Below are 18,119 nucleotides of genomic sequence, written 5' to 3' on the forward strand. Positions count from 1 at the left end.
GCTCAGCTCGGGTGGGGGGCGGGGGCTGGGGCGGGGTGGGGGCGGCTGGGACGGGGGCTGGGCCGTGTGCTGGGGCAGGGGCTGCAGCTTGTGCTAGGGCGGGGGCTGGGGCGGGGCTGGGGCGATCCCGGGCAAGCAGCCAGAGCCCCGGGCAGGCTTCATCTGCTTCCTCCGCCTTATTCCAGGAGTAAGCAAGCCGGCGCCCACGCCTCACGAGTGGAGTCTGGGCTTCTTACAGCCCTGCCGTTAGTCCCACTGGTGTTCAAACCAGCCATGGTGACTCATTCTCTCGGTGTGGATCCTCAAGGCTGGGGTGCCCCAATATGTGGTCTGAACCACTCACTCCCCAGGGAGGAGCTCCAAGCCCATGCAATCCCCCTCCTCCTCTGTGTCCCCTCCCAGGGGCACGAGCCCTGACGTGATCGCTTTTCTTCCCTTCCTTCCCGAGTCCGTTCGCATCTTTCTCACAGCCTTGGTTGCACAGGAGTCTCTGCCAGTCTCCAGTTTGCTTTCAGTGGGAATTGCTCCTCATGTAGCTGTGTTTCTGACGTGTTCATGCTGGGAGGTGAGCTCCTTGTCCCCCTCCTGTGCCATCTTGCTCTCCTCCTCCAGGTTTTCAGTTGAAGGTCTGCTGGGTGTTCTGTGATACTCCCCACTTGGACAGGACTGGCCCTGACTTCTGTCCCTTTACCCCGTGAGGTCACAGAATGAGCTTTGGTTGGTGTGCCTGACCAAGGTGCAGCAGCTGTATGCCAGCACTGTTGCCATGCAGATATGTTTTCCCAGTGGAAGCAGGCTAGATTATCTGGGCCAGCCGTCTCACTGAAAACAATGAGAAGTGCTGGGTAAAGTACTTAAAACCATCAGTTTAGGAACACTGAAGTGCTGACAAGAGAGTGGGGGAAATTGGATGACTCATATACAGGCCCCTGTAAGAGGGGCCCTGGCTCTCAGCTCAGGGAGGGAGGGGGCCCTGCCCCTCAGATGCCCCAGTGGGCAGTAACACTGATCAACAGTCCTTAGTGAATAGGGACTGAAAAATCACTCCAATAATGACCTAATAGGTGCAGTTACCCAGGAAGTAAAGTGTTTCCAAACAGGTGTCCAAGAGGAGAAAAGCAGAAAGCTCTGACCCAGCCAGGTTCTGTGGCCATGCTCACCTGCTCCTGCCTGTGACAGGCCTTGGGCAGGTCACCTAGCCTCTCCCACCTGTAAGGGGGGCCCCATAAAGCTGCCGTCTCAGTCCTGCAGACTCCTAGAAGGCAGAGGTGGTCATTTCCCTCCCTAGGTTCCAGCACAAGGCTGGCACACAGCAGATCTGTGTACAGCTCACGTGCTCCAACCCAGCCCTCAGCATGTTGGGGGAGCTTGTAGGGCACTCAGCATGTGCTGATTGCATGAGGTTGGGTGGCTGCTGGCCAGGGCCCTTGGAGGAGGGTGTATCTGTTAGCTATTGCTGTGTAACAAACAATCTCAGGTCAGTAACAAAACAACATTTTATTGTTTCTGAAGGGTCTGCGGGCTAACCTGGCAGGACTGTTGCTCTGGGCTTGCTCTCTTGCATCTGTGGTGGGTTCGCTGGGGGGTAGCTGGTCTAGAGTGGGCTCAGCTAGGATGACCCATATGTTCTCTCACCTTCCAGCAGACTAGCCCATGAGAGAGCAGGCGGAAGCACGCCATCCTTGAGGCCTAAGTTCAGAACTGGCATAGCGTCACTCTGTCACCTTTTATTAACCAAAGCAAATTACAGGGCAAGCTCAGATTCAAGGGTGGGGAAGAGGCTCCCCTACTTCACAGGAGTTGCAGCAAAGGGAATGATGGTTCAGGGAGGGTTGCAGAATCAGGGTTGCTTTTGCAATTGATCTACAGAGGGGGAGCCCAGCGTCCTTGCCCCACGTGGGCAGAAGGTGGGCGGCTAGGCCTTGGTGCTCAGGGAGCCAGTGACCTGTCTGGGATGGGCTCTCAGCTGGGCAGTGGGACAACAGTCCAGCCTCAGGACATGACCATGAGCTCTTGTGAGCCAGGCCTACTCCTCAGGCAGCTTTGTAGCCAGCGTACAAGGTTTGTTGAATGGCTGAGCGACTTACGTCCTGGAGCAGGTAGCCCAGAAGAAGTCCTGGAGCCTCTTCTCAGATGCAGGCCTAGTTCAGGGTGGGGCGGGGGTGGTGTCTCCACTTATGGGAACACCCGCCCTTGCCTGCCTGGGAGCCCGAGGACGCAGAGACCTCGAGTCTCGTCCCTTCCACGGAGGCCGTCTTCCCTGCACTCCACTGCTCCTGTCAGAGCCAAGATGTGTCGCCATGGAAACTGCTTGGCAAACATGCCGCAGGCAGAGGCGGCAAACAGCAGCTCCGTGCCTGTTGGAGTGAGGGTGGGGGGACGGCGTGAGCAAGGCCGCCTGGCTGTGCGTGTGACTGTGGGGGGGTGAGTGCTCGGGGCAGCGCGTGCTGGGAGGGAGTGGGAGCACGCACGCGTGTGCACGTGTGTGCCGGGGGCAGGTGTGTCCGTGTGGGTGCGCTCGGAGTGCCGTGCAGGCAGGGATGCTGGCTGTGCGCAGGGACGTGCGTGCTGTGCTGTGACGCGTGGCAGCACAGCCACCTGGGCTGAGCGCTCACTATGGGCTGGGCGTTGCACTAGGTGCTACCAGGAACACCCACAACCCCCAGCGTGCAGCTGCGGGCCGAAGACAGACACTGGCCAGGTAATCGTGTCGATGGAAGCGTGTGACTGGAGGGCTTCTGGGAAGAAGCAACCGTGGGACCTGAAACCTAAGTGTGCAGAGGGAGTCCTCCCTGTGAAGGGGAGGGGGACGGGTGCTTCAGGTGGGGGCCTGGCTGGCTGGCAGAGACCTGGAGGTGAGATGGGGCAGGAGAGGAGAGGGGCTGGAGCAGATGGGGAGGGCAGCCGGGGGTGGGGGGAGCCGGAGCCCTATGGCACCCCCATGAGGTTGGGGCTTACCCTAATTTGGGAATCCCAGCTGGGGTTGCAGGGTGCCGAGGTACCTTCTAGGTAGAGGAGCCCCAGAGGGAGAAAGGGTGGTGAGGGGCTCAGACAGAGCCGGGGCGGCTGACAGCTGGTAAGGATGTGGTGTGATGGGTGGGTGGCCAGGGCCCTCACGGGCTCCGTGGGAAGGTTGGGCTTCAACCTAAGAGCAAGGGGAGTCCTTGAAAGGCTTCTGTGCCCACGTGGCTTCACCTGGCTCTGGATGTGTGGCTTGGAAGGGGCCACGGGAGGCCTGAGCCGTCATCCAGGTGAGGCCAGGTGCCTGGCCTGGGGCTGTGGGCAGTCGAGAGAGATTCCAGCGGCTGACCAGATGCAGCCTGGCCTCTTCAGGCCGACTCTGCCTCCACCTGGGACCCTTCCCGCATCGCCTTCCCTGACCACCCTCCCCCCACTCCTGTGCCTGCTTGCAGAAGCTTCTGGATCATGGGTTCTGAGGACTCAAACCGGCTGCAAAGCTGGGACCCCCTCAGGCAGGGTTTGGTGTGGCCAGGGCCCTGTCTCCTCACAGGCCTGCCCAGGACAGCCCACCACCTAGGGGTCTGCTCCCACTAGATGCTGGGCCTCCCCGGGTCTCTCTAGTGGGGCAAGCAGGGGCAGGTCATCTCTGGGAGTGAGAACATCCCAAATCCCAGTGCTGTGGCCTCAGGTGGGTCCCCTGGCCAGATCACCACAGCCTGAGCCTTCGAGACCCCTGTGTCCACCACACACGAGCTGGGCCACTTGTGCCAGGCAGGGTGCCTTGAGGTCAGGAATCTTCCAGAACGCTGATGGCATTCCTCCCCACGATGCCCTCGTCCTGGCTGATCCCGTCAGCCCCTATGACCACCCAGGTGGGGGTGGGATGGCCACGTCCTACGGTCGAGGGAATGGGGGGCAGGAGGGGAGGCAGCCAGTCTGTCTGGAGTCACCGCTGTCACGGCTGAGCAGGATGCAGGCTCAGTCCTGGAACCGCCTGCGACTGCCCTGCTCTGGGCACCAGAGGATGGAGCTGCTGTTGTTGTTGTTGGGGACCACATGCAGGGACTGTGGCTGCCCACAGCCCAAATGGGCGGCACGCAGGTACGAGGGGAACGTCTTCAGGTGCCCAGAGTGCAGGCTGACCTGCCGGGACGGGTGTCGCTAGGCGTGGGGCACATCCCGAGGAGAGCGTGTGTGCTCCGGGAGATGTCTCAGAGGCCCCGGCCCGCTTCTCTGTTTCCGTTCAAGAAGCGGCACGTGGGGGTCCTCTCTGGTCCGCTGACCGCACAAACCACAGTGGGGAAGAGAACGAGGCAGAGGGAGGGAGCAAGATGCCCAGGAGGTGGAGACAGACGCAGATGCAAAGAGGGGGGTCCGTCCCTGGATGCCGAGGACCCCCATTCCCGCTCCAACATTTGCTGAGCCTGTGGAACCCGGGCGGTGGGGACGACCGGTGCTGCCGCCAGGAGGGGCTGGGCCAGGCTGGGGCCCCGCCTCACCTCGATCCCGCGCCCGCAAGAGGGCCGTTCTCCTGCTGGGGTGCGGGCCAAGCCCACTCATCCGGCCTCTAACGCCAGGGGCTTCTGTCCCCCAGGCCTGAGGGGAGCCCCAGCCGGCCCTGAGCTCTGCGGGTGAGGTCCCAGGGCGCCCAGTGTGGGCTGGCACTCAGGAACCGATCTCTTTCTTCCTTCCTTCCTCCCTTCCTTCCTTTCCTTCCTTTCCTTTCTTTTCTTTTCTTTCTTTCTTTTCCTTCTTTATTACAGAGAAAATATTTTTATTTATTTAACATCGTTATTGGAGTATAATTGCTTTACAATGTTGTGTTAGTTTCTGCTGTATAACAAGAAATAGTCAATTTAAGATTGGCTGCTGGGTGGTTCCCCAGGAGGCCATGACCTGGGGGAGGCCTCGACTCGCATCCCTGCCCATCCAAGCAGACCCCAAGCCCCCCAGGTCCGAGGTCCTCCCCATGACCCCCCACCTGGGCCCTGGCTCAGCCCCCATCACCTCCCACCTGAACGTCACCTGCCTGACCCCTCCCCCCCACTGCTCCCAGGTGCCCTAGTGAAAGGTGGGGAAACCCCTGCTTGGGCCATCTGGGCCCCCTTGGCCTTGTTCCGGTTCCCTGACCCGCCCCCTCCCCGGCTCTCACCTCCCCCAGATAGCCCTGCTGCATGGAGCCCTGCACTCCTGACACCTGACCACCGATGACTCCACTCCCCACAGGCCCTGCCCACCCTGACGTCCAGGCCTCTGCCCATGCTGTCCCTTCTGGCCGGCAGGACCCCTACCTCTGCCCGGAGACCGCAGCTCAGCTTATCTTGCCCATCTCACATGGCACGAGCCCCTCAGCCCCTCCTTCCTCCTCTGTCCGCACGCGATGTCTGTTCTCCCCCTTGTCTGCCGCCCGTGGACAGAAGGGAAGCGCCGTGTCCCCCGAGCACAGCACCTGGCACACGGCGGTGTCTAAGTGTTGGCTGGATGAGTGGCTGCCGTGTTCTGAGGACCTACCGAGTGCTGACAACATTCTGGATGTTTTCCTGACCCGTATAACAACCATATGAAGCATTTTCTTATTTTCCAACTTGCATTAGATTCCTGAGGCTGCCGTAACAAATGACTGTAAACGGAGCGGCAGGGGAGGGGAGGAGCTTAAAACAACAGAAATTAATTTTCTTAAATAAATTTCTAGTGGCTGGAAGTCCAAAATCAAGGTGTTGGCAGGGCCACCCTCCTTCCAGAGGTTCCAGGGAGGATCCTTCCTGCCTCTTTCAGCTTCGGGTGGCTCTGGGGTCTCTTGGCTTGTGGCCACATCCTCCACGTCTGCCTCTGGTGTCACCTGGCTTTCCTCCCTCTGTGTCTCTCCTCTTCTGTCTCTTAGGATGCCCCCCCCGACTGGATTTATTTATTTATTTATATTTTAAACTTTTATCTTTTAAAACACATTTTATTGAATTGTACTTGATTTACAACGCTGTGTTAATTTCTGCTGTATAGCCTAGTCAGTTATACATATATATATTCTTTTTCATATTCGTTTCCATTATGGTTTATTACAGGACATTGAATATAGTTCCCTGAGCTGTACAGTAGGACCTTGTTGTTTACTCATCCTATATGTACTAGTTTGCATCTGCTAATCCCAAACTCCCAATCCTTCCCTCCCCCACCTCCCTCCCCCATGGCAACCACAAGTCTGTTCTCTGTATTTGTGAGTCTGTTTTGTAGATAGGTTCATTTGTGTCTTATTTTAGATTCCACATATAAGTGATATCATATGGTATTTGTCTTTCTCTTTCTGACTTACTTCGCCTAGTATGATAATCTCTAGGTCCATCCATGTTGCTGCAAATGGCATTATTTCGTTCTTTTTAATGGCTGAGTAATATTCCATTGTGTGTGTATATACACATATCTTCTTCATCCATTCATCTGTCGATGGACACTTAGGTTGTTTCCACATCTCGACTATCGTGAATAGTGCTTTATGAACATAGAGGTGCACGTATCTTTTCGAATTACAGTTTTGTCTGAATATATGCCTGGGAGTGGGATTGCAGGATCATATGGTAGTTCTATTTTTAGTTTTCTGAGGAACCTCCACGCTATTCTCCATATTGGCTGCACCAATTTGCATTCCCACCCACAGTGTAGGAGGTTTCCCCTTTCCCCACACCCTCTCCAGCATTTATTATTTGTAGACTTTCTGATGATGGCTGTTCTGACCTGTGAGAGGTGGTACCTCACTGTTGTCCGCCATTGGATTTAGGGCCCACCACAGGCCAGGATGATCTCATCTTGAGGTTCTTACCGTAATTACATCTGCAAAGACCATTATTCCAAATAAGATCCCATTCTGGGGGCCTGGGTGGGCACATCTTTTGGGGGCCTCTGTTCAACTGCGGGGAGACTGAGGTGCAATGGGGTGTGGCACCTTCTCATTGGGCTGAAGGGACAGGAGACCCCGTATCACTGCCCATTTCTAGAGCTGGCTGTAGTGAGGTGGCTTCACTAGAGAGGTCTGGGGTCTGAGATGCACGTGTCCCGTGTGCAGGGGATGGACTGCCTGGCCACTGGCTGCCTGAAGCCTCATCTGGCCCTGGGCTGGGTCCGTAGGCCGCCTCTCCTTTCTGGGGGCCCTGGCAATAGGCATCCCCCAACTTAGGGCGGGGATCCTTCTGGGTGAACAGGGGGCTCGCCTGGATTTCCAACTTCATGTGCTAACTGGGCAGCTGAAAGGAGATGTCAGCCCAGGCTTGATAGGTAATTACTCTTCCAGTTCCTGTCTCTTCCTGGCCACACCAGGGATGGGGCAGGTGGGGAGGTGGGTATCCCACGCCTTCTGTGTAATAACCAGTTTCGGGACAGAACACCAAGCACTTCTCAGGTTCCGAGTTCTCGGTCCCCCACAGTAATAAATCGGAAAATCCTGGTAGCTACACGTGTTAAAAGTGTAGGCCTGGGCTTCCCTGGTGTCGCGGTGGTTGAGAGTCCGCCTGCCGATGCAGGGGACGCGGGTTCGTGCCCTGGTCCGGGAAGATCCCACATGCCGCGGAGCGGCTGGGCCCGTGAGCCATGGCCGCTGAGCCTGCGCGTCCGGAGCCTGTGCTCCGCAACAGGAGAGGCCACAGCAGTGAGAGGCCCACTTACCGCAAAAAAAAAAAAAAAAAAAGTGTAGGCTTGTGACCCGCAATCTGCAGGAATTTATCCTAAGGGGGGAAGATCAGAAACCTGTGTAACAAAGATTTATGAAAACAAGATTATCACAGTGATATAGATATAGATACAGATATAGATATACTATTTATATTATATATATACATTATTTTACATATATATTATTTTTTATAATATGTATCATGTAAAATAGTGAGAAACTGGGAAAACCCAAAGTGTCACAAGCCAGGTGAATCCTCCATGAAACAAAACAGTGCAGACAACACAATGAGGACGCCAGTTCTGGGCTATTGACCGGGAAGGGTGTCATGTGACAAAGCCTCCGGCAGAACAGAATACTGTATTTACATGTTGAGAGAAAAATTATTTGAAGGATGTCTGACAAAAAGGCAGAGAGGTGACCTCCTGATGCTTGGATTATGGGATCTTTCTTTTTTTTTAAGTTTTTTAGAATTTTCCAAATCTTCTACAATGGACATCTATTGTTGTGGCATCATTTCTTAAGGCTTAAACAGAATTCCCTTGCAGTGCCAGGGATGATGGTGACACATCCCTCAGCCATCCGTGGGGGCATTTCTCCTGAATGAGGCTGGGCAGGCAGGGGTGGGCGGCCCTGCCGGGAAGGCCTGGAAGCTGGCAGCCCAGAGCTGGGGTAGCGTTCGGCTCAAAGGAAGCCCTTATCATAAAGGGTTCCAAAGAGGCAAAGGGCAGCTGGAGGAAGTCTCCCCGTTGGGGCCGGAGCGATAATGCCGGCCCTCATGGCCGGGCTCCTCCCTGTGCTGGGGGTCCTCTCCCGTCTTGGGGCACCGGGCGGAGGAGCACCGTCCTCATCCCGCTGGCTGTGGGGACTGGACAGGAGTATGCTGACCAGCCACTGTGACCTGGAGATGGGACAAATGGCCCTCACTCAAGGCGCATGTCCTGAGACTGAGCCCTCCCTCCCTCTGGCTGACTCTCCCTCTGCCCTGTCCCCCAAGACAGGACCCTAGTGGGACAGAGACCTCACGGAAGCCGGGCAGGCAGTTCCTCACCTCCCAGAGTGCAGGGGAAGCTTCTCCAGGAGGCGGGAGATTCTTCCCAGCCACCCAGGGGACCCTGGCGTGACATGGGGTGCCTGTGCCCCCTCACCTGTTCGCTGCGCCTCCTTGGTCCTAACCTGGAGCCCAGTGGAGAGTCGGGGCCCAGAATAGCAGCTGTTGAATTAACAGCCGCCTGCCTGGGTCTCACAGGTGGGAGGAAGCAGGGGTGCGACACGCGGCTCAGCTTGTGTGGGTGGTGGGACCCTCACTCTGCTCTGTGCATCTGCCTGTAACGGCCGGCCATCAGTGCACCGTCAGGAAGGCCTGATGACCCTGGGGCTGGGGAGGGAGCAGCGGGCTGTCTAGTCTCCCTTGCTTAGGGAAGCTCGATGGGGAGCAGGCCGGGGGGCGGGGTTGGGGGGAGGGTGGGCGGTGCCAGGCCTTCTCTGCTGTGGGACCAGGCCAGAGCCCGGGAGGGGACAAGGTGACTCATGGCTGGAGCACTGCCCACTTCCCTCTGGGATGGGCAGCCTGGAGGCGTCCTGGGGCTCTCTCGGGGCTCCCCAGACCAACGCTTCCAGGGCAGGTGGCCTGAGAGCGGCTGAGTGTCAGTCAGATGGGGACCAACATGGTCCCCCCCGTCGCTCCGCCCGGTTCCACAGACACCACAGGGATCACTGACACCTTGTGAGCAAACAGCTCAAAGACGAGGGGTGACTTTTCCTGGTCCAGCAGCTTGAGTAGCTGATCCAGAGCCCAGATGTTTGACCGCTGACCCTGTGGCCCCGGGCGCTTCTTACACCTCCCTGGGCTGCTGGGAAGTCCTTGCAAAATCCTCCCAGACAGGACTGTCCTCGGGCAAGGTTTTCTGGGGGCGGTGCACAGCAGAAACCCCCTGAAAGGCACTCAGGGTCACAGAGACTCGGGCAGCTTCCAGCTCTCAGGAAGCCCCCGCAACCCTGCCTTCTAGACCTTCCCCCTCTGCACTGGGGTCCTGGGCTCTGTGCCGATGAAAGGGGAGCCGTGTAGGGGGTGCAGGAAAGGCCACGGGGCCTGTGGCCTGAACCGCATGCTCTGTCAGGAGTGAGGACACAGGACAGGGCCCCGTGCACCGTGGGTCCCCGCGCTGAGCTGTGGAGAGGAGGAAGGAGGGAACCCTGAGCAGCTGCCCCTGCCCTCGCTCGGCGGCCTGAGGAGAACGATGAAAAGCACAGAGGCCGCCGAGCCTCCTAGGGCCCAGGCACGTCCCTCTGTATCTCAGCAGCTGATGGACGCTGCTCTAGAGGAGCACGGTGCGGCTCAGAGGGCCAAACGCCTCCACCTCCGTCAGCAGCAGCCCCGCCACGTGGGGATGTCCCCGCGGCCGTGCCGGCCCCCAGGGAGCTGCACAGCGAAATCCTGACTTCGAGGCGGGAGACATGGCAGGCGGGCCACAGGCTGATGGCCTTGCAGCGTGGTGGCAGGAGCACAGGGCCCTTCTCAGGGGACACGGGGACCCGGAGACAGCGTGTGGTAGGAGCTCCGTGGACAAGGGCTGCCCGCCTTTCATCTCTGGGGATAAAGGCCGCCTGGACCCTCTCTGAGGACCCACGGCGTTCGTGCTGCAAGCGTGTGCCGAGCACAGAGCCCGTGCTGCTCCCCTGGCAGAGAGCCCTCACCGGCGCTGGGGGTCCTCAGCCCCGGCCCTGCCGTCTGGACGGGCCTGTCACTTCCCCTGCCTCCTCAGAGATTCATCTGTGAAATGGGGACAAAAAGGACAGTTAACTCCCAGACTTGAGATAGCACGTGTAAAGCATTTAGTATATTGTGCCTGGCGTATAAACACTTCTAAGAAGATCATTACTACATCTTAATAGGGAGGCCGCCAAATGAAGGGGAAGTTCCCGGGGAACCAGTGACGACAGGGCTGGGCTGTGTGTCATGTGCTGGAGCTGTGCCCGCACAGTGCTGAGGTGACCCTGATGCCAGCCCCTTTCCTGGGCAGCTCTCGTTACCTGTATGACCTGAGGGCCTTAGCTGGGCAGCGCCGCTTTCCCTCTCTCACCTGGGCAGCGCCGCTTTCCCTCTCTCACCTGCTTTGGCTTTAGCGTCTCAGGCCCCGCCTCTACCCCAGGTGTTTCTGGGAGGGTCAGGGGCGTCGCCAGCGCGCTTTACAAGGAGTCGGCAGAGGTCAGAGCTCATGTCTGAGGACCGGGGACTCCTGCCAGCACTCTGCCCACTGGTGGCCCGCGCGTGATGCACCCATAGCAGCAGGAGGGGGTGTGGCGCCCACGGCCAGGCGGCGCGTTACACTTTCCGCCGGGTCCCGCCTCGGTCCCGGCCCCTCGGTGCTGACGTCACGCGGAGACCTCCCCGATTTCCGTGGCCCACGCCGCGTGCCCGCGCTGCCCCCCCGCCTGGCACCGCCTCTGCCGGCTCCCGAGGGCGCAAACTGCGAGGTAGGGGCGCAGCGGGGAGGACGGGGGGGCGCACGGTGGGGAGGAACCGGAGTGCGCGGCCCGCAGGACGGAGGGTGCGGGGGAGGACCCGGGCGCGCGGCGAGGAGGACCGGGGCTGCGAGGTAGGGGTGCGGCGGGGAGGCCGAGGGGCGCGGGGACCCAGGGCGGGGACCGAGAGGAGACTGGCGGGCTGGGTGGGACGACGCCGGTGCCCCGAACCGAGCGGGGCGCAGGGCCCGGGTCGGGACGCCTTGGCCGCGCCGCAGCGCCGAGTCCAGCCGCGCAAGCCCCGAGGACGCCCTGGCGGCGGCAGGCGCGCTCGGGCGCGGGGTGCGCGCGGACACGGAGGGCGCGCTGGAGCGGGAGGTGGGGTGTCGGGGACCGGTGTGCCGAGGAGTGTTTGGTGCAGTGCCGCGCTCTGTGCTCCGCGCCAGAGTCGAGACTTCCCGGCCTGGGCCCGCAGAGGGGAGCCGGGCGAGGGAAGGGGCTCGGGGACCCCTCCTGGCCTTCTGCTCCCCACGGGAGGGCGACCTGCGGGCTGTTTTGCGTCCTGGCGATGGGAGCAAACAGGCTGTGGGAGAGCCCAGGGCCAGGCACGGGAAGAGTGCACTTCCTGGCCGGTCCAGGTGGGCATGGAACGCCCCCAGAGAGCCTGGGGATGCGGGGAAGGGGGCCACATGACCACCTAGGTATTGGAGGAGAAGCCGGCCCAGTGCTGTCTTCCTGTTTCCCAGGAACACCTCCAGCTCGGAAAAGCAGGGTGTGGGCTTCCACAGCGGTGCCAAACTTGAGAATGCTGCCAGGGTCAGAGGGGAAGGCTGGGTCCTCCGCTGCCTGTCGTGGGAAAGGAAACTGTCAGGGTGCAGCCAGGGCAGGGAGGTGAGGGCCCTGCAACAGGAAGCAGGGGTCTGACGCGGAGACCCTCTCCCCGTGATCGCCGCCCTCGGTTCCCCTCTGAGCAGATGGAAACCTCCGAGAAGTGTGAAGCCACAAACCCTTTACATCCCTCCTGCGTGGGGCTGTTCAGAAGGCAGACAGTAGTGAATAGCTCGAGGCAGCTGCCGGGATGTTTTGTGAAGCGTATTCAGAATAACAAGAACCAGAGCGTGCTTTCTTGCCAAAGTCTGAGGCATCTGTCCAGTCGGATTGGGAAGCAGGTGCCCGGGCTGAGGGGTCTGCGGCCGCCTGCCCTTCCTGCAGCAGGCCCTCCCATGGGAGTGGAAGCGGCCTGTACCAGAACATGCCCTTCCCTGGCCTCTGGGCAGGACAGTGGACAGGTGAGGGGGACGTGGTCGCCTCAGGGAGAGGGGGGGCGGGCTGAAAAATTTGGCCGCGGTCCCAGTGTTAACAGGGGCAGGGCAGAGACATCCCACCGTGTACTGACGGTGAGACCTTCTCTGTGCCCACTGGCACTTTAAGAGTTCTGGCTCCAGTGTGAGGCATGGCTCTGAGATTGGACCTGGCCTCGGTTTCCCCACCTGAGACATGGGCGCTGTTAATAGCACCTGCAGCGGCACAGGGTTGTGTGGCTTGAATGAGATGATGCCTGCAGGGCTCAGGCGCGAGGCCAGCGTCCAGTGCTCCGCAGCTGCTGCCCCACGTTATGGGCAGAGGAGAGCGTTCATTGTTGCCAAGATTAGCGGGCTGGCGGGTCGCGGAGAGGGCCGGGAAGGCCCTGCTCTGGCTGCGGCTCCCTCGCTCGGCACCCCCTGGCCTGGGGCTCAGCCTCGGTCTCTGCCCACGTCCAGCTTCTGCTTCTGCACGAGGGGTGGTCTTGTGCAGAAATGACCTGGCAGGACCGAAGGGTCAGGGTTTCCCTGAGTGACCCAGGAAGAGAGTGTGGCCGCCCGGGCGTCTTGAGAGGAAATGCTATCTGGGCAGACAGATGGCCGGACCCCGGAGAGAGTGGAACCCATGCGGATGGACAGGACACACCTGTCACACACCCTGGGGCCCAACCTGGAGCCTCCCCTTGACCCGCCAGCCCGCGCCGGTCCGGGGCCAAGGTGGCCACTTCCTCCGAGCTCTTTGGGCTTCTGCGTGGCTGTTAGGCCAGAGGCTCTGCACCGGGGCAGGTGCTCTGGGCGTCCCTGCCTCACACCAGGCCCGTCTTTCCCACTGGATGCTGCAGACACATGCGTGCTCAACACGGCCCTGCGGGCCTGCAATCAGCTGTCCCGGGGGGAGACGTCAGAGTGAAACGGTGGTTCTCCAGGTGTGTTCCGGGGACCCTCACTCAGGTCACAGCAGCGCTCACAGCAGTACCGAGCCGTGGCGTCAGGTGGGCGCTGCTGGTGGAGGCGGTGCTTTGTGTCCTTGTGTTGCACACAGCTCTCGTTTTTAAGTTCAGACGTGGCATATGATCGATGTAACCGCATGAACCAAAGCTCTTAGGATCCCACACGGCTCATAACGGTGCAGACGGGCCCTAAGGTGGACATGCTTGCGGCCTCCTTGGAAACACCGCTTGTGCCTCGGGTCCCTGTGGCGCACAGGACCAGAGGCACCTGGCCGGCTCTGGGCCATCTGAGGTTTACAGTTTGGGCCCAAGTCACTCCTGGGATGGACGTGCCAGGGCCCTGGAACTTTTGGTAAAAAGTAGGCATTTTTCGTTTCCCAAGGCTTTGCCTGGCTTTGAGGTGTTTGCTGGCAGTGAAGGCCCTGAGTGGGGTCGGTGGGTGGTAAGGGACAGTGGGTGCTGGCAGGAAAGACTCTTCGGGGGTGGGAGAAGGTCCTGCACATGAGGCCCAGAGTGACACTAGACAATATTTATTTTTATTGCCTTTTATAGTCTGCCTTACTTCTCTGTCGGGAGTCAGGAGTACTGTGTCTGAATCCTGGTGAGCTGTGCAACCCTGGGCAAGTGGCCTCGCCTCTCTGAGCCTCCATGGCCTTGCCTATAAGACATGCGGATGCTAACAGCTGTGTTTCAGGAAGTTGTGGGTTCAGAGGAGGTGCTGGGTCAAGATGGTGGACCTGTGAGGAGGGATGTCCTCGGACGTCGGTGTCTGTCTCACTCTCACCTCCTTAGCAAAGCTGTGACACAGACCTCCTGGGCGTCTGGAAGGCCCCCGCGGCCCCAGAGGAGCAATTTACAGGCCACTCCCAATTACAGAAAGAATAATTCTGAGCTGGCTGTGACAGCAGGGAATGCTGTAGCGGTACGAGAAGCCTCCAGCTCGCTGTGGGAGGGTGCTGGTGAGCGGAGGGTCTGGGGAGGGAGAGCCCAGAGCAGGTACCGGGGTCCCGTGGGCTGCATTTCGAAACAAAAATAAGTTGGTGAGATGCCCACGGTGTCGGTGTTGGCGCTCAAGGCCGCTCCCGGGGCTCAGGGTGGACCTTGGACTGTAGCTAGCACCTCCTCTCTGCTGGGTCCAGCCTCGCTCAGGGCAGGGGAGACAGGTGGAAGCGGGCTGAGGCCCGGGGGATTGAAGGGCACAGGGCCAAGTGCAGGTCAGAGCCCCGGCTGGCCTTCAGGGCGCTCCCTCCTCAGGGTTGCCGGAGCGCCCGGGTCCCTGTGGCCCACGACGCACGCCTGAAGCTTCCTGGAGGGTCTGCCTTCACATCCAGGCCACCGGGGGTGGGGGGGGAGCTCCTAGAGCCCGGCTTGCAGCCTCACGCTGCTCATGTCAGCCCCTTCTCCTCGCCCCGGGGGTGGGGAAGGCCAGAGCTCGGGGAACACACGGCTTGGAGGCTGTACGACGTGGCCCTGCCTCCCTCCCTCCCTCTCCCCCCTCCCCCCCCAGAACCACGCCGGCCTCCCCGCTGCCCCTGCACCCGCCTGTGTGCGCTGTGTGTGTGCAGCGGGGCCCTTGCACATGCCCCTCCACTCGGCAGCCCCCCTGCCCGGCTCCCTCCTGCCAGTCTGCCCAGCTTCTCAGTGAAGCCGCTCTGGTCACCCTCTGGAAGAAGGCAGTGCAGCCCTGGCCCTCCTGACCCCATGCCCTGATCGGCCTTCTCCTCTTCAGGTGCCATTAATCACCTAACACGTTAGACAGTGTGTATTCTTCTTGCCTTTCATGGTCCGCCTAAACCTCTAGCATTCCAGCTCCGCGAGGCCAGGGACCCGGGGACTGTCGGGGCCGGGAAGGAAGGGAGCCACAGGGGCTCCTGCGCCGGGACCCTGCCCACCCGCCCCCCTTGGAAATGTTGATCATGTCCTTCTGGTCACACAGTCCTCACTGGGGCCTCCGGGCACGTGGTCTGGGCTCCTGGAGAACTCGCCGCCGCGGCCCTTCCGTGCTCGGCCTGTGATGTGCTTCTCAAGAGGCTGGCGTTCTTCCCGACAGCCCGGGAGCAGGTTGTTCGTCCCACTGCAGCCTGTCAGTTTCGCCCTAGTGTCTGGCGGCAGGGACGGGGGTCTGGGCAGGGGTCCTGAGAAGGTGGATGGACACGGGGCTCCTTGACAATCGGTGTGTTCCAAGCCCACCTCTGATTCTCATGTGCTGCGTGGCTCTGATTAAGCTAGTTTTAACCTTACTCTCTGCCTCAGTTTCACCCTCTTGAAAATGAGAATAACTGTCCCGCCTCCCTGGGTGTTAGAGCCCCGCCTGGAATCAGCGGGGTATTCAGTGCTCTTGGGTTTTATTGGCTGCTGACTACTTAGAAATCCGGGGCGCTGTGGGGTTGCCACTTGGTGTGGCCTTTCTGGAAAGCAAATACAAATCGCTTTTGCACAAAAGCACAATTTATACAAATCACAATTTGGCTATACACACCGAGATTTTTTTTTTTTTTTTTAATCTTTTGGCTGTGCTGTGTAGCCTGTGGGATCTCAGTTCCCCAACCAGGGATCGAACCTGCGCCCCCTGCATTGGCAGTGCAGAGTCTTAGCCACTGGACACCAGGGAAATCCCTTCAAATCGAGATTCTTTAAACATCCACACACAGTATCTTCTGGGAATCTCTCCTGAGGAAATGGAAACACAGAGCCATACGCGAAGATGTTCACTGTGGCGTTTTTGTCCAGCCATTAAAAATGGCATTTTTTAATAGACTGTTTAAGGATTTGGGAAAGCACTCGTAATATACCAAGTCAAGAGGATGTAAGATTGCACACACAATTGGTTGTAAATCGGTGAAGTATATATGCAGCCAGAAATGCTTAAAGCTCTCTGCTGGCAGGAATCTCAGTAGGTGTTCAATCCTGGCTCCTTTCCCTTCATCTAAGCCAGCAATTAACTGAAAAGACACACCCATGTGTGTATGTATGTGTGTATGTACATAATATCCCTGGAAAAAAATCACGTGTGTATAATTTTCTGGAGGAAGATTTATAAATTATACACGCGCCCAGTCTCCCCCCTTTATGAATATACGTGTATATGTCTACGTGTACATATATGCACACACACATATATGCATATATGCCTTTATTTTCTGGATGAACGTTTTAAACTGAGGTTAGTTAAAAGGAGTACAGCCTCGTGTCTTTATTCTTCCCACAAAAACAAGGCCGTTGCTGTTTCTCCAGTTTGGCCGCTCCCGGCCTCGCGACTTTGTGTTCTGCAGAGACGGGTTTGCGCGTCTGCGTGACTCTCTAAATCAGGGACCCGCCGGAGCGCTGTTCTCCTTGGTCCTGATCTGTTACTTTGTGCATCTTCTCTTCTGTGGCTTGTTCCTTCCGTCGCCTCCCCCTCCGAGACACAGTCAAGCCCACAGCAGCCAATCCCCTCCCGGTAGCTTTTCAGGGTGTGCGGTGGGAGGGCGCGTTGTTTCTGATGAACCCGGGATGCGATGCGCCAGCCAGACCCTGCTTCTGCGTCGGGAGGAAAACCCCACTTTGTGAAGTGACATTGTCACCGTTCTCCCCGCCCATCTGTCCCCCCGCCCCGCCGTGTCTCCCCTCCCTGCCTGGCCTCCCCCTTTGTTGCTTCCCCACGTCTCCCTAGTGACGCTTCCGTGGTCGGCACGTGTGCCTACCCCTCGCCTGTGCTAGGAAACTTCTGCAGCCAGCACTGTGGGGCTTGCTTTCCTTCCCCTGGCTGGCCTGGCCACGCGGACTCGGGCAGCGCGGCTTCATCTGCAGGCCCACGGGGCCCTTGCTGGGAAAGCCGGTGGCTGCAGGTGCTGAGGTGGCCCAGGCGGTGGGGTGACCACAGGGGGCTCAGGGGTGGCTGGTTTCCCGGTGGAGGGGCCTCTGGCTTTGTGGGTGCTCAGCACAAGGGTGGGGGGTCTCACTGCCAGCGCGCCCTCCCTCCTGAGGGCTGGGAAGGGGCGAGTCGCGCTGTCCTCACCAGGGTTCTATGGAAACCGCATCCCTGCTTTGGGGGAGGGAGGATGCTTCCCCACACTCGGTGCTGGTTAAAGACCCGGCCCCCGAGAAGAGGAGAAAACGGCGTTTCTGGCCTGGCTGGGTGCAGGTGCCGTGTCCTGGAGGGTGCGTTCCTCCCCACAGAGCCCCTTCCCCGGGCCTGAGAACGGCCGGAGGCTCAGCCGGGCGTCTCCCCGCAGGTGCCGACGGGCCGGAGGGCGTCCGAGCCGCTTGCTGCTGCCAAGGAGGTCCGACGCCAGGCGGAGCTGGGCCTCACAGGCCCTCGGCCTCTGGTCCACGTGCCGGGAGCCCACGTGGCCGTCGCACTCGGCCCGAGGGAAGGCCGTGGATGAGCTGGTGGCCAGGCTCTGGGCGGTGCATGGGCGGCTGTGGGGCCTCCCCGGCGTGGCCAGGCCCGTCATGCTGCAGTGCCGGCCGGCCCAGGAGTTCAGCTTCGGCCCCCGGGCCCTGAAGGATGCGCTGCTGTCCACCGACCCGGCCCTGCGGCAGCTCTACGCGTCCACCTTCTCCCCAGCCGAGCGGCTCTTCCTGGCCGAGGCCTACAACCCCCGGAGGACGTTCTTCCGCACGCTGCTCATCCGCACGGCTTTCGACTGGCTCCTCAGCCGCCCGGAGGCGCCCGAGGACTTCGAGACCTTCCACGCTGCCCTGGCGCCCCGGAAGCAGAGCCTGGCTCGGAAGCACATTTACCTGCAGCCCATAGGTACCTGCGGCCCGTGGGTACCGGCGGGCATGGGCACCCGCAGCCCG

At 59.8% G+C, this 18,119-nt stretch overlaps 1 protein-coding gene across 8 annotated transcripts in view; it reads left to right on the forward strand.

The window, feature by feature from the left end:
• Nucleotides 1-139: 139 nt before the first annotated feature.
• AMZ1 (archaelysin family metallopeptidase 1) overlaps nucleotides 140-18,119 on the forward strand; it is a 34,786-nt gene continuing 16,806 nt past the window's right edge. For 4 of the 8 annotated variants that reach the window (XM_060285007.2, XM_030846590.3, XM_060285008.2 and 1 more), the window contains exons 1-2: nucleotides 10,800-11,095; nucleotides 17,549-18,072. In XM_060285007.2, coding sequence (XP_060140990.1) covers nucleotides 17,769-18,072 — 304 coding nt within the window. In that variant the 5' untranslated portion in view covers nucleotides 10,800-11,095; nucleotides 17,549-17,768. The other 4 variants (XM_060285004.1, XM_060285003.1, XM_060285005.1 and 1 more) reach the window with 4 other exon arrangements.

Source organism: Globicephala melas, chromosome 15 (genome assembly GCF_963455315.2).
Source record: "Globicephala melas chromosome 15, mGloMel1.2, whole genome shotgun sequence".
In the NCBI taxonomy this organism is placed as follows: domain Eukaryota; kingdom Metazoa; phylum Chordata; class Mammalia; order Artiodactyla; family Delphinidae; genus Globicephala; species Globicephala melas.